General features: G+C 43.9%; 1 protein-coding gene across 2 annotated transcripts in view; it reads left to right on the plus strand.

The window, feature by feature from the left end:
* rnf43 (ring finger protein 43) overlaps positions 1–14,751 on the plus strand; it is a 76,544-nt gene that overhangs the window by 36,973 nt on the left and 24,820 nt on the right. For both annotated transcript variants that reach the window (XM_083986039.1, XM_083986040.1), the window contains exon 2: positions 11,536–11,649. In XM_083986039.1, the coding sequence (XP_083842165.1) occupies positions 11,536–11,649 (114 nt within the window). The remainder of the gene's footprint in view (positions 1–11,535; positions 11,650–14,751) is intronic.

Consider the following 14,751-nt stretch of genomic DNA (forward strand, 5'->3'; position numbering starts at 1 on the left):
GACAGACGGCCTAATATTTACCATATACTGTGTCTGACTGCCTTAGATTTGCATGGAGCCAGGGTGTTAGTGTACATGTAGTGACATTATCCCAAACCACACAGCACAGGATGTTCTGTTTGGTTTATTGCTTGTTTTGGTTGAGCACACTAAATAATAGCAGTCTTTAGAGTCTAATGCAGTTTAATTATAGTGTGCAGGTTGACACGAGAACGACATAGAGGAAAATGGAAAAGAAAGTTTGCCAATAAATTGGCAGCCGGTCTGTGGCTGTTGCTGAACGAGGTTCATCAGTGAGTCGAGTCGGGCCTGTTCAGCCACAGACACATTCATGGACAAATGAAAATGAGAAGCACAGAGCGAATACATAATTCAATATCACATTAATATAAATTTGTAAAAGCATTCAGTTGCTTGGCTCATCAGTATGCAATTCTTGATCAGCACAGCAGTGGTTAAGACAGTAATAATGATGACGAATGTCATGAAAATGTCTTTATTTTCTACAAACGTAAGACCATTAACATCCACAGCCTGACGGACAGGACAGTTTTATAGCAAGCTATTGCTCCGTGATGCAAGCAAGAGTAAAGGCCACTAACCTCCACCTGGTCCTAGAAGTGTGAATATACATATGTGTGGTAATAATAAAAAATAATAACTCATTCACTCATAATCACTTTTCTCTCAGCAAAGCTACACCTGGAATAATAAGGCTTAAAAACAAATATTCACATTTAGTTTTAGTTTAAAGATTATCTGTAGTTTAAATGTATTTAACTAAATTTCCGATCTCCCTTGAGGATATATGAAGTCCAAGAACATGTTTCATCACCTGTCTCCTTCTGTTTGGTAAATAATGTGAACTAATAATAATAATAATAATTGAGTCGGACTAATGCTGATAATAGTCTTTTGTTTTGGTTCGTATTACATCTCCATACAAAAACTATAATGGGAATATCGGGTGTTTCTCTTCAGATTCAGATATTTTATTTATTTTTGAAAAATGTCTTTCAGATGAGCAGTTAAGCCAGATGTACATGAAAGGGAACCCCAAAGAAGCAGAAAGCTTATAAATAGGGGACCCAAACAATCAAGAAATCAACAGCGTTCTATATCCCAGTCTGCAAATGTGCGTTGCAACTTCACTTACTACACTGATATCTACTGAACCAGGACTCCGGTTCATTGTGAACCCTCAAGGTTGTACGGTATCACACACCACTAATAGGCAGTAGTTTGGTCACAGAGCTTGTTCACGTCCACAGTCTCACCTTCGTACTCACGCACGCACGCACGCACACACACACACACACACACACACACACACACACACACACACACACACACACACACACACGCTCGCTGGTAGTTAGAGAGAGTGGCGTTCCAGAGGGCAGCACTGTTTACCTGCCCACTTGAGTGGATTCCTCAGCCGGCTGGCTCAGACGCTGAGGTAGAGGCTCCGGTGCCTGTGTGTCTACTGTCTACACTGGAGGCATTCTTAGCCTGATATCACTGCCGCACACTCAACAAAGATGTTGAAAGAACCATATTGAAGTAGGACGACGGAGGGGTGGATGGGACAGAAAAAGGAAGGGAGGCAGGGAGTTGGAGGAGCTGCATGGGGAGGACTCGCCTCATAAAAATTCACTGTTGTCAGCAGAGCCGGGCCGGAAGCCTTGAAGTGTCGTGCTTGCAGAGGGAGAGCAGGTGTGAGCTCCTGTATATGTTTTTTGAGTGTGTGTATGTGTGTGTGTGTGTGGGGGGGGACGTGCTTAATGGCATGTGTGTGTGCTCATGTGTTGAAGTGAGTGCATCTGTGTTTGAGTAATAAATAGTGTGTGTGTGTGCAGGACTGAAAATGCACACATACTGTACATGCTGTGTTTTGAGGTCGTGTTGATGTCGTCACCCCGACAAGGCAGAACTCACTGTTCACTATTTAAAATCTTTTTTTTTTCTTCTTTTTTTTAAATGACAAAACAGAGCAGCCAAGTGCGTGCATGCATGAGTGTGCATGTGTGTGTGTGTGTGTGTGTGTGTGTGTGATCGGGAGATGAAGGGACTTCAAAGTGGCATGGCAGCATTCTCCCAGCCCGGCCTGTTTACACTGCTCAGTGGAGTCTGCATTCCTCTGTCTCATTTTTCCATGGCATTCCACAAGGAGCTCCGTGCTCCTGGCTCCGTGCCCACCGACGTTTACCCCCACTGCCCCCCCCCCCCCCTCCCCATATAGTAGGCTACATACATACTTCTGTACACACAACTGTATGCTCCATTTGGCCATTAAAACAAGAAGGGACCCAGCTGGGGTCAGAGCCTGCAGACCCCCACCAGCAAGGGGGAAAAGGAACGAAAGGAAAGACACTGTAGCACCCTAACACCGTTGAAAGACTCGGATATAGTCACACAAATATCAGCCCGCATCTCGGTGATGTCACACACACAGAAACATGTGGGCAGGTTTAATTGTGTTGAGAAGCTTCTGAGAGCGAATCCTGACAGGCTGCTTTGATGCCTGCATGTCTCAGGGCCAAATCGAAATACAGCGAACGGCAAAGAAAACAATTATGCTGCCAGTTACAAGGTGTGTTGCAAGCAGTCAGCGGCCACATCAGACGAGTTGCCTCTGCTGATGTTTTGGGGAATATTTACTGGTGAGGTTGCTAAGGATGCAGTGTGTGTGTGTGTGTGTATGCGTGTGTTTGCCTGGGTAGAAAATGGTCACATAAGCAACAAAGAGTAAAAATAACACAGAAAAGCCCTTAATTTAGCTGTTGTGTTTACTCCCCCTTTGCCTTTATGGCTGCGTCTCTCTGACATTGGCCATAGGTGATTATGGGATTCCCTGTGGGATAGTTGAGAAATGTGTTCTTTCCGTGAAATCCTCCTCAGCATTAAATTAGACATCTTACATTAAAGTATAACGGTAGGAGGTACAACCGTGTAGCAGAAACACCCACCTGAACGAGTGTTTTCATCTAGTTTTGAACTCAAATACCCTCCATTCCTCTATATCATAAAATTTATGGTAGACGCTGGGTGTTTATTTTCTAAAAGACGAGTTAAGCAATCTGATTTATTTTATGGCGGGGGAGATCCTCTTTCCAGGAAAACGAGATTTAAGGCTGAACATGCAACTCCATGACTCGTTAGTACTGTATGGCAATCCTTCGCAGTGTAAAAGCAAGTACACATGCTTTTTGGGGACAGATGTTAAAAGAATCAAGGGTGAGGACGGAGGAAGTTGACGGATTAAGTCATTTTGGTCTGTCATTTGTTCTGTGCGGATGGGGATGCCTCAGAGGGCATTTCAGGAGAATGATTTATGGTGCAAACGCAAGCCCCGATTCAATAACAGAGCTTTACATTCCTCTGCAGACGTGTGGAGTTATTTCTTTTAAATTGAGCTTCAGCAGCCAACAGGTGAACCACACCCGCTGCCAGCTTGTAGACAAGATGAGAAACAATCTAATCTATGATCTATTACACAGAGCCACATGCCAGAGTTTATACATCAAACATAATCAAAGTCTTTACACAATGTTTATATCACGAGCCTATTATTAATAACTCAATTAAAAAACAGTTCACTTTGCACTTTGAACACATCTCCGTGTTTGCTCCTCACTCCTTTATTGATTTTAAACGGCAGCTGTGCACATCAAGAGGTTTCAGACCGGTGCTGTTCTCAACACGGGGGCGTCATGAGCTCACCGGCTGGATATGTCACTGACTGTACTGTATGTATGGTGGCATTCATGTTCAGGCCATGAGCTGTGTTTTGGTTTGTGCAGCTTTATGAATCGACTTCCAGTCAACAGTTGGAAAGCTGAAGCAGCAGGAGGAAGAAGGGAAAGAGCAACATGGCTCCCTCTCATGTGTCATAATACGGCCTGCCTGACCCCTCGTTTTAAGAACTACAAAGGACACAAAAGGAGACATGTTAGGGGGGGGACATGGGATTGGATTCCCAAATAAAGAGGGGCGTTACAGACACCCCCAGCAGCCTACAGTTTTTTATTTTACGTGCAAGCGTGTAAAAAGAAAAGCACCTGTCTCTCGTTAAAAGGAAACCACAGTGAAACTCTGTGTGTGACTTTCCCGTGTCAGACAGTAGTTTTATTCTGAACAGCTACATCATCAGTTTACATATGTTTAAATATGCCTAGCTCACTGGGCCAGCGCACATGTTTTCACTGTGGTAGCAGCGTGAATCTGACGACAGCTTGTCCCGTCCACCAGTTTCGGTCTGGACTGAAATGTTGCAGCAGGTATACTGTATGGGATGGATTTTGCTCAGATGTCCTGCTGCTCCTGTAGCGCCACCCTCAGGTTGATCCAATCCATCTGATTAGCTCATATTACCCTGAGGAGGTGACAAAGGTCAAAAACAATTTGCAAATTTTTACCAATTTACATGAAGAACAACTTTTGGCTAATGCTTGGATTCGTTGAGTATTGAATTACTAATATAAAGTGATACTAAAAACTGTAAATGCAGTATAAAATGCCAAAAGATCAAAGTCAATCACATTCTCCCATATAAGCTCAAGGCACACAGCTTGTCCCCTCTGATTCTTCACCTCACATTTCCATTTTTCCCTGTTTCTTTCTCTGTGTCGCTCCTTCTTCTGTCGTGTCTTTCCTTTCTGTGAACACCCTTCCTCGTCGCTCCCTGGCTAATCTCTTTCCATGTCGCAGAGCCTAAAAGTTCCCCAACCCTTAAGTGATTGACGTGCAGAAAAGTGTGGGTTTTTCTCTCTGACTGATGTTGTGGAACTTGAGAGAGTGTGCGAGTCGTCCTGCAGGCCAGGGACGGGCCGGAGGAAGCCTGGAGGACGTGTGGATGTGGCCCCCGTGTCTACAGGGAAGAGGGATCACTGCAATACTAACAAACTGCTGGGTTACCAAACCACTGACTTGTTATGACAGGGAAGTGCTGTGTTTATGTTTAACTCAGGGCTTTGAAATGTATAGCGTAGCAGCGCTGGCCTGAGGCTGATGGAGTGGCCCGAGTTGTTGATTGTGTGTATGTTTAGGTGTGTGTGTGTATGCATAAGCGTGTGCGTTTGTGTTAGTAAGACCGCAGAACCTGTGCCGGGAACGGGCAAAGCGCACAAGGCTCCATCTTTTAACTGTTTCCATGGTAATACCACTGCAGCTACAGTGTAGTGCATTTTATATGATGAGTGACTCTTAACACTTGATACGTCAGTAAACTTTTGCAGCAATGAAATTTGCAAGAAATAGAGGGATATAACACATGGACAGCCTTCATTTGATACTGTAAATGTGAAGCATGACCTCTAAAATCCAGTTCTGGCACTGACCCAAAAACTACAGGTGTGACTGTTTCCAGCTCAGTTGTGTCTTTGTCTCTAAAGTTCATCCCAGTTAAACTGTGGTGCTGTATGTTATGATGAAATCTTAAACCTTCTTCAAAAAAAAAAAGGAAGTGGCCCGTTAGGAGGGCAAAGAAAAATGAGGATAGGATGGATTTGAGTAAGTGTGAGCTGCTGTCTGCAGGAATATATAGCATTAGAAAGAAGATGTGACATTTATTTTCTCATTTGGTATTCCAAGCACTCAGCTCACTCCTCATCTCCCTCTCTTTAAGACTCAACTCCTCTTCAGGTTCTTTTTTTTTTCTTCCGTCTAATCCCCTTTTATAGAACAGAGAGACAGACCGACTCCGCCTGGAGTTTGGGGGGGAAGCGCTCCTACTTAAAGAAAGCGCCCGGGCAAATTTGGGGCTGCTGGTAATTATTTGGGCCTCATTATGGGATCACGTTTCCCCCAAGTCATTCTCTGTGGTAACCGTTACTGGATATGGGGCTGACACTGTCAATAAAGCAAAGAGGAAAGATGACACGCCTTTTGTTTTGACAGGACCAAAAGCAGTAATGCGTCCTGTTCGTTTGCATTTGCAAAGAAGAAGGAGAAGGAGGAGAAGAAGAAGGCGAGGGCCTCTGAGCCCACTTTTCCAGATGCTCCGACAGAGAAAGACCCTCTGCTCCGCTCCCCTGGCACCGCGCAGGCGATCCGGCATCACTATAGCAGCCTTTCATGTAAATCTACTTAGTGTAGAGGGTCATGAGATACAAGACTGTTAGATGGAGGAGTGTGGTATGAGGAGTGTGTATCTGTGTCATCTGTGGCACCGAGAGCCGGACCGCAGCGTGTGTGTGGAAGCCAGCGTCGCTTGAATATCGGTCCAAGGACGGATGTGATATTTGAGAGAAGCCTTTCAGCCACCCCCACCCACCCCCACCCCCCCTCTGAAGTCACCACCGAGATTTTTTAGAGACACACTCGGATGCTGTGCGGGACCACGGAGGGACTTTCTGCTCCAGTGAGCGCGTGCTCATGCACACACATACACACTATGTCCACATGCAAGCACATGCTCAAGCGCCTGGGGCAACAATACGTAGCTGTGCTCTCACTCATGAACCCACATTCTTACTCAAACCCATCAAGCACTGTTGCTGTTTGGACACACTCACTGCCTGATGTGTGCAAAGGGTCAGTATATCAACCCGCCCTGTCACCTCGGGCTCCATCATCCCGTAACAATTACATACAAATCTGTGCAGGGATCTTCACTGAGTGTTGCCCAGTAACCCGGGCAACCAGATACCAATCTCTTTCAACTATTACTTGCGGTCTTGTTGCTCCTTTTGGCAACCGCTTTTCCTGTGCCTATAAAAAAAAAAATTTGCCCTTGTAGAAACTTTTGCCAAAATGAATAAGGAAAAAAAAAAGAAGGAAAAAAAAGCTTTGATTTATAGTTTCAGAGGCGGGAGACTGAGATAGACAAAACTACTGTTGTGGTATGAGGCCAAATGACTCCCCAAACCTGCAGTGTGTGTGTGTGTGTGAGAATCAAAACAGATAATTATTTTGCAATGATGACTTCATATTATATTATATGAGGAGTCAGGAAGTGTTGATTTATTATGTAAATAAAAAAACACTTTCCACACTTTTCACTTGGAGCAATTATCTAAAAATATGGTGAAGTTTGGCAGATGTACCACGATCATGTGTGTGTGTGCGTGCTCTGAACAGGTGCTTGGCGTTGCTAGAGATTGTGAGAGACAAACATATTTTATAAGATTTAAGAGTCTGGATCTGGGAATCAACATATATAGTGTATATGTTTTTGCGTGTGTGTGTGTGTGTGTGTGAGCCTGCACGTCGTGGAGTTGATTCAGTTCCTCCCTGATACGCACTAACCTGGCAGACTTTCCAGGCCTCGGGCAGAGCTCCATTAAAAAAGCCTTTTGCCCTCGTCGTCACTTTCAGTCTTGATTTACAACGTGTGATAGAATAATCGCAGACTGTACGTATTCCTTTCATCTCCTACTAAACCAGTCTGCTCCGTTTTTTGATAATGTTGCATGTTAACGCTTCAGCCAATAGCTCTTCAGAACAGAAGCCTCCTGACCTGAGCGGCTGCAGCGGAGCGGAGTGGAGTGGTGGGAGCTTGATGAGAGGTGCAAGCTCCTTTTGCTTCCCCCTCTAACAGACACTGACATAACTGCCTGGGCCTGGTTCCCTGCTGGCAGCAGATGAACTAGAAAACTCTCTTGCTGATTATTGGCAGATGAAAAAAGAAGATCTGCAGGGCTACACAGGGAAAAAAAATATTATTGACTTCTCACCGCAGCTACTATTTATTTTCCCCTTTTTCTGTCCATGTATTTGTTTTTGAGGCTGTTAGATTCTTGCCTCGGAATATTTTTGGGGTAGTCTTTGATTGAGCTGGAAAGGAATGCCTTTAATCGTGGCTACAAAGAAACCGAGGGACATGTCCTCGTCAGTTTTGCAACAGATCTAGACAGATGAGAAGGAGGAGGCGGAACGGAGGAGTGAGCATTGTTAACAGTCTGTGGGGAACTGTTTGCGTGCCCTGTGGTTTCTAGTCCCTGTGAAATGGAGACTCAGTGATTTGGTTTCCCAGGCCCCTTTTTCTCAGGGCCATACAAAAACCAAATGAAGACGTTTCTGTCTGTCCTAGTTGCCATTTATAGTCCAGCGGCAGCGTGTTCCTAAGTGGTAGATGGCACCAATGGTGGCACATGGAGAGTGTTCACAGCCATCTGAATGTAAGTGGTGTGGGCATATCTAAAATAGAAGATAATGCTTAGTCTTGTCAGCGATGCAAAACATAGACGCTGTGACCATGGAGGTGGTTGCCCTCAGAGCCTCAGGAACCCAGAGGAGAAACTAAAAGCAGCCGCTCCCCCCCCCAAGCTTCTTTGGCTCGGCTTTGGGATTATTATCTGCTTTATTAGATATGATTGCACAGACCCGTGCATCAACATGTTTTAATATCACAGGCGAGATTCAAACACAATCAAGTCAGCCTCGAGACTCAAATAAGCATTGCGATTTCAAAGTAGTAGCCTGATTTTTCGGAGTAAATGTAGCTCTCTCCCTGAATTTCCCACAAACCGATAGCAAAAAAGAGCAGAGGTCATGGCATCAGTGAAATAGTGTCATTAAAGGATTTTTTTTCTTTCTTTTTCTTTGTTAAGGGCCAAGTTCAAGTGTAGGCCTTTAATTTGGGCCTAGTAAATGCAGACTGGTAGAGGCAGCTGGCAGAGCAGCATGCAGCCAGGCCAGGGGTTCATGCTGTCTTGCTGCCCTCCCTCCTGAACAGGGGCCGTCGCTGAGAAGACACTATGAGACTAAAAAACATTATTCAGGGCATCTTCACCTTTATCTAGAGAGAGGGCGTTTGGATTTGTTTCCATGGCGTTTTAGCACCTATATGTTAACCTCACCCTGTCTTCATTACACTTTTTTCAATCATGAACTCTCCTATACATCTATTGACAACTTATATCATGTTCCAGCTGTATTGATTTTGGTGGATTCAAAGCTGACGTTTAGTAAAAAGTGTAAAAGTGTGTATTTGAAAATTGTTCCTACAACTGAAATACACATACTGGACATTTCGGTCATTTGTTGCTTATTTGTTGTAGTTTTCCAACAGCATCCTAACACATGACTTTGGGGTTGTACTGTGCAGTCCGAGTGTGTGAGTTTAAAGGTTATTATGACAATAAATTCACTCCAGATCAGCATCACACCATTTTAAAGTCTTTTTAAAAATACATTTCTTTGATTTTTGCAAAAAGTCTCTGGTTTCCCAGTGAGATTCATCATCTATAGTGTTGTTTATACTCGCCGTATTTATTAGGCCTCCTGTGGTTTGTGATTCGCCTGCATCACACAGTCGTTCTTCACAAGGTGCTTCACTCTGACCGAACACCTCATCTCTCATCTCTCATTTTCTTTTATCTTGCTGTCCTTCCACGCTCCCCCCCCCTGAGTCTTCTCTCTCCTCTCCTCTCCTCCCTCCGTCTGACAGACATGCACCAGCCCTTTGCAGCGCATTACGTCAATTCTCCAGGACCGGGGTGCCAGCTGTTGATGTCACCCTTGGGTCTTTTTAATTTAGGGATTTCCGCTGGGTGAGATGAGGGGGAGCCCCATGAACTCAGCCCACAGCCACATGAAGAGGCCCACCGGGGCAGAACCAGACCAGGACGGGCCCGTACTGGGCAGGGCATGGCGGGGCAGGGTGGGACCGCTGCACTGGCGTGTGGGTGAGCGGAGAGACTGGGTGCTGCAGGGTAATCTCTCCGAGCTGTAACAAGGGACTGATTTACTGTAGGAGCATCATGGTGGTGGGTGCTCTGCTCTCTCTGATGTTACTGTATGTGAGGAAATCGATGATGCACAGGGAGGAGGAGGGGGTGTTTTAGGAGTGGTGTGCTCCCTCCATGACTGTCGTGCAACCCCTCGTACCCGTGACAGCTTGTCTGTAACTTGGAAACACTGCTGCTGCTATCCCTTGAGCTTTTAAATGCAGCCTTTCAGCAGCTACGAATTTCCTCCCTTTCAGAGGGGATCAAATGTTCCAACAAAGACTATCTCTCATTCTTTCAATCCTCAAGGCTTTGAGTGGGAGTGAACATTGCCATCCATGTAATTGATTTTGTAGGGTGCCAAAGTTTTTCCTCTTGATTTTAACTGGGAAGGAAACGCCTTAATTTAACACATAAAAGCTTTATTCAAGTCGACCGTTGTTCTCGAACGGTGTGAAAACCAACTCTGGATTCTCTGTCTAGACTGTCGTTTGAAAGGTTGTCTTGAACATGGTCATTTTAATTCTTGGTCCTTTGGGTTCAATCTTTGATATTTCAAGGTCACATACTGTAGTAGGTTTCATGAGGTGGTTTTGGTATTTATGGATACAAGAGATAAAGGTCATTGTCTGCCTCTTATGACTCACTGGTTTGTATTCTTTTAACGCACCTCCACCTCCCTCCATCAGAGGACAAATGCCTTTCATCTTTTCTACAAACATTTTATCAAAAATAACTTTCCTCCTTTAAAAGTTTAGCTATTGTATTTGCATAAACAGCTGTATATACTTGAGCCATCACTTCCCAAGAGTCTCTAGTGGTGAGAAGCCATCCCCAAATATACAAATTGCATTATGAAAATGGATGTGATATATCTCATTAGTTTTTTAAGGGGAGTAATGAAGCTCAGAGTGGGCTGCTGCTCCGTCGCCATCTTGGCATGCAGTCCCTGACTCCGCCACATTCTCAGCTAATCCAAAAATGGGCAACTATGGGGCGTGTGTAGAGATTGTGTGAGACTTTGGTGCTTATTGATTTGTTGGGAGCATACATTTACCACCTTGTCACTCAAAATGGCCACACCGTCCGCTGTGCATGACTTTAAGCTTATTTAAAATTAATTCCCCAATTACTGTTTTAATGAATAGCATTGGTACCAGGCTGTAAAGATGTGTATTTCTACTGTAAAACTGGACATTTTAACAAGAGTTAACATCTAACATGACACTGTTGGAACCAGATTTCATGTTTCAGAGGTTACTGCATAGTTACCTCTTGTCTCTGTCACACCCTTCCCTTCTGAACTGACCATCATAACCTCTTGTCTTGTAAATGTAGTGATGGCTGAAGCTCTTGTCAAGTGTCCCAGAAAGAGAGAGAGCACACTCAGAAGCACAGAAAACTTGCAAATAGGTCTATATCTCCCCCCAATCGGAAAAATCTAAACCTAATAATAGATAAAATCAAATAAAGAGCTGTAATAATATCACCCACTTTAAAGTTTTAATTTACTAATGTGTTTCTATACGTTATCATTTATTGTTTTGTATTTTTCCAATGGCAGAATTACTGAACAGTTCATGTGATACTGTATAGAGGAGGTGCAGGAGCTGTTGAGCTGTTTGTTTACCTTGTCATTCATGCTTCTCTCACTTGAACACTGCAAACGTACAGCTCAAGCGCAGCAGGCATGGCAAAAAGAAAAAAGAAAAAAAAAAGAAAAGAAATGTGTTCCTCTCAATCTCGCCACCAGAAAAACGATCCCACCAGAAACATCTGTGTTGTTTTAAATTTCTGTTACTTTCCTATTTTCCTCTCATAACCCTTTTTTTCTGTCTCTCTCTCTCTGTTCCTCTCGTTGCAGTATCACCCTTTGTCTCTGTGCAACACCAGTGAAGATGAACGACAAGAGAGTGACTTCATCACCATTGTCAAACTGGAGCACAGGGTACCCCGCTGTCTGCCGCTGCTGGATAAGGTACAGTACACCCGGACGGGGCTTTGAGTGCTTCATGCATTTCTTACCAGTTAAAGTCTCTGAGAAACTCCCCTCTCTGTGACCCCTTCCCCTCTCAGACATGGCAGCAGACAGATAAACCATCTTGCCATCTTGTCTCCTCTCCAGCACCCCTTCCGCTCTTGGATTAAGACTTTAAAGAGAAGATGTTTTAGAGGGAATCATTTGGCAGCGGCGTAATGTTTTGTTCGGGACGGGGATCTTTTCAGAGTGACGGCTTGGACAGGAGGGGATGGGCTTAGCTCTGCGCTGCTATGTAGCAAGTGGCAGTGAGCCCTGGCTTTGGATGTAAGGCTTTCAAGTCCCAGCTGTCACTGGTCCGATCCCAGCCAGCCAGTCAGTCAGCCAGTCAGCCAGCCAGCCAGAACCAGACGCTCGGTGTTCTCCATTTCTGCTTCCCTTTAATATGAATGCAGCCAGAGCTCCATAGATTCCACCCACAATGGTTTAGATGTATGTGTAACTGCAATGGAGTTGACCTAAATCTCCCTTATGTTTAAGTATTCTACCATACACACACACAGGCTGGCATATCCTAACTTTAAAGTAGTGTGATTTAAAACTGTTGCTATTTTTTCCTCGTTTTTCAAGTGGTGACAAATTAGCAGGCAGGAGTATAGTTAGGCGACTGCCTTTTTTTAGCCTGTGTTTTCTTTTCCCCTAATTTAAAGCCATGTTTAGGAGCTGCCCACCGTGGCGACGACGTAGAGAGACATTCCCACACTTCCCCGCTCCTTTCTTCCTCCTCCTGTTGCTCCTTCAGTGGGAACCAAACGGGGGAAGACGGGGTGTCACTCAAGGCTAACTCCAGAAAACAGTTTTGATTAAAGCCTTAATGGCAACACTGTGTTGTCCCATAAACAAAAAAAAACCGTCTCTCCCTCATGCAAAAGTACCCATTAACAAAAGGCTGTTGCTTCCGAGTGCTTTCTCCCTCCCCGCTGATCGCCTTTGAAATCAGGAGAAGTGAAGGAGGGAGGAAGGATGGGAGGGGAAAAGGGTCCTTCTTGTTGTTTTCGGTCGTCTGGAAAGTATGTGATGCAATAAACGCCACTCCAGCCACCTGCATCCTCGCTTCCTCAGTGAGATTCAAAGCTTTTGGTTGTGGTGGATTTATTGGGGATTCATCATGCAGCTGTTGAGGAGTCTGCTCTTGGCCTTTTGAAGAGGATGAATCAGACGGTTTGCGATGTGCAGCCCTGGGTCAGTCATGCTCTCTGAATGAGACTTGTTTACAGTTTAGTCTGATTGAAGCCCGCCTCACTGATCTATAGATACTTCGATGGCCACAGAGGGTTCGTGTTGCACCACATATACTCAGAATAGACTGTAAACCAAACAAAACAAAGCTCAAAACCTTGAAAGGATAAGGTTTCATTGTTATCCTTTTGTTTTTATTTTGGTTTTCAGAGGTTCCTACCCCCGGCATCGCACAGAGATTCCTTTGCTGATTTGCAGTAGTTTGGCCCGTCTCTCTAATGCTCCACACCCGTTTTACTGCATGTTAAAGTTAAAGACGGTGCTTCAGGGTGTCTCAGCTGCTCTTTAAACTTACTTTGAAAGTAAAGAACATCTTCAGATTTATAGAGGAACATGTCCTTTCTCCAAATACCCTCAAATAGAGTTAGTGCATTTAGCCTCTAACCATCGCCCCCTCCTGGTACGACCCTCATCCACACACTACTGCCTTGTTAGTGAAATGAAAAAGCTGCATTTCATTTTAGGTGTCATTATACTAAAATCTATTAGGGGCGAAGGTTTGATTTCAGTTTCAGATACCTGACACTTTGTCCATCAATAAGCAATACCTAAGCTTAGCCTGCAACTAGGTGCAACATTGATTTTCTTAATTGTATGTATGTTTTTATTCACTAAATGGCTAATGCATCTATGCACAGGACAGGAGCCAAACCTAACTAAGTTTATCACAGGGGCTGACATGGAGAGACACACATATTCAGACCAGGCAGTTTATTTAAGATGTGAAACACCAGGGTGATGGTGCTCACATGTTTTAGTTTTAACATGACGATAAATGTATAAAATTAGTTATTTTTTTAAGTAGCCATAGCTTTACGTTGTACAGTTATTACCAATCTCTGTTTCAGAAACAGCTCTCTCTATGCAAACGCCTGAATCAAAGCCCTCCACCACTCCAGTGGTTTTGCATCATTACACAACACAACACAACACAAGCAGAGGCCACGGGTTTTCTCTGCCAACATGTTGTACTACACTACACTGGAAGTGATGTGTTTGCCTTCCACTGGCCAACCTGGCTTTTCTGTTTACAGTATACTAAAGCCCTGGAAAGCTACTCTTACCTCCACATTGAGCTTCCTTACTTCTGAATAAATAATCCCTGCCTTCCGAGACACTGAGCTGACTTTCTGTCACTCACGCTGTCATAACATCATCAATAAGATGCCATGGTTTTGAGAAAACAGCTCTCACAGTCATTGAGGTTTTGGCCCGTGTCTGAACTTGTTGACTCTCAAAGAAAGCCGAGGTTATTGATTCTGCTCGCTCCTCTTAGATAAAAATGGTTTTGACCTAATTGTACAGTGATCCTGTTTTCTCATGTGTACAATACATGCCCATGCATGTGCATATTGGCTTTAACTATCTGAGATCCCCCAAATCTTTATTTCTATTGAAAAGGATTTAGTCATTATGGTATGAGACTGTCAAAGTGAATATGAAACTTTGATATAATTACTCTGAATCAAGCTGTTGAGCAGTATTTATCTAATACTAAAGATATTATCAGCTCAAGTTGTTATTCATGGATGGTAAGAGGATGTAGGCTAATGAGTTTGGAGATAGTGAGAATGGTCAATATTAAACCATCACATAAACATAAACATAACATTAGCATTTAGCCCTAAGATTTGCACCCAAGTGCAACCCCATTCTTGTTATTTTACAAAATGTATAACTTAAAAAAAAACATTTAACCAAAAATGTTATTTATGAATATCAGTTATATTAATGAGTATTTGATCCACTATGCTCACACACCCTGAGGAACAGGTGCCAGCATTACAACACCAAATGTAAAAG

This window comes from Trachurus trachurus, assembly GCF_905171665.1.
Source record: "Trachurus trachurus genome assembly, chromosome: 14".
Classification (NCBI taxonomy): domain Eukaryota; kingdom Metazoa; phylum Chordata; class Actinopteri; order Carangiformes; family Carangidae; genus Trachurus; species Trachurus trachurus.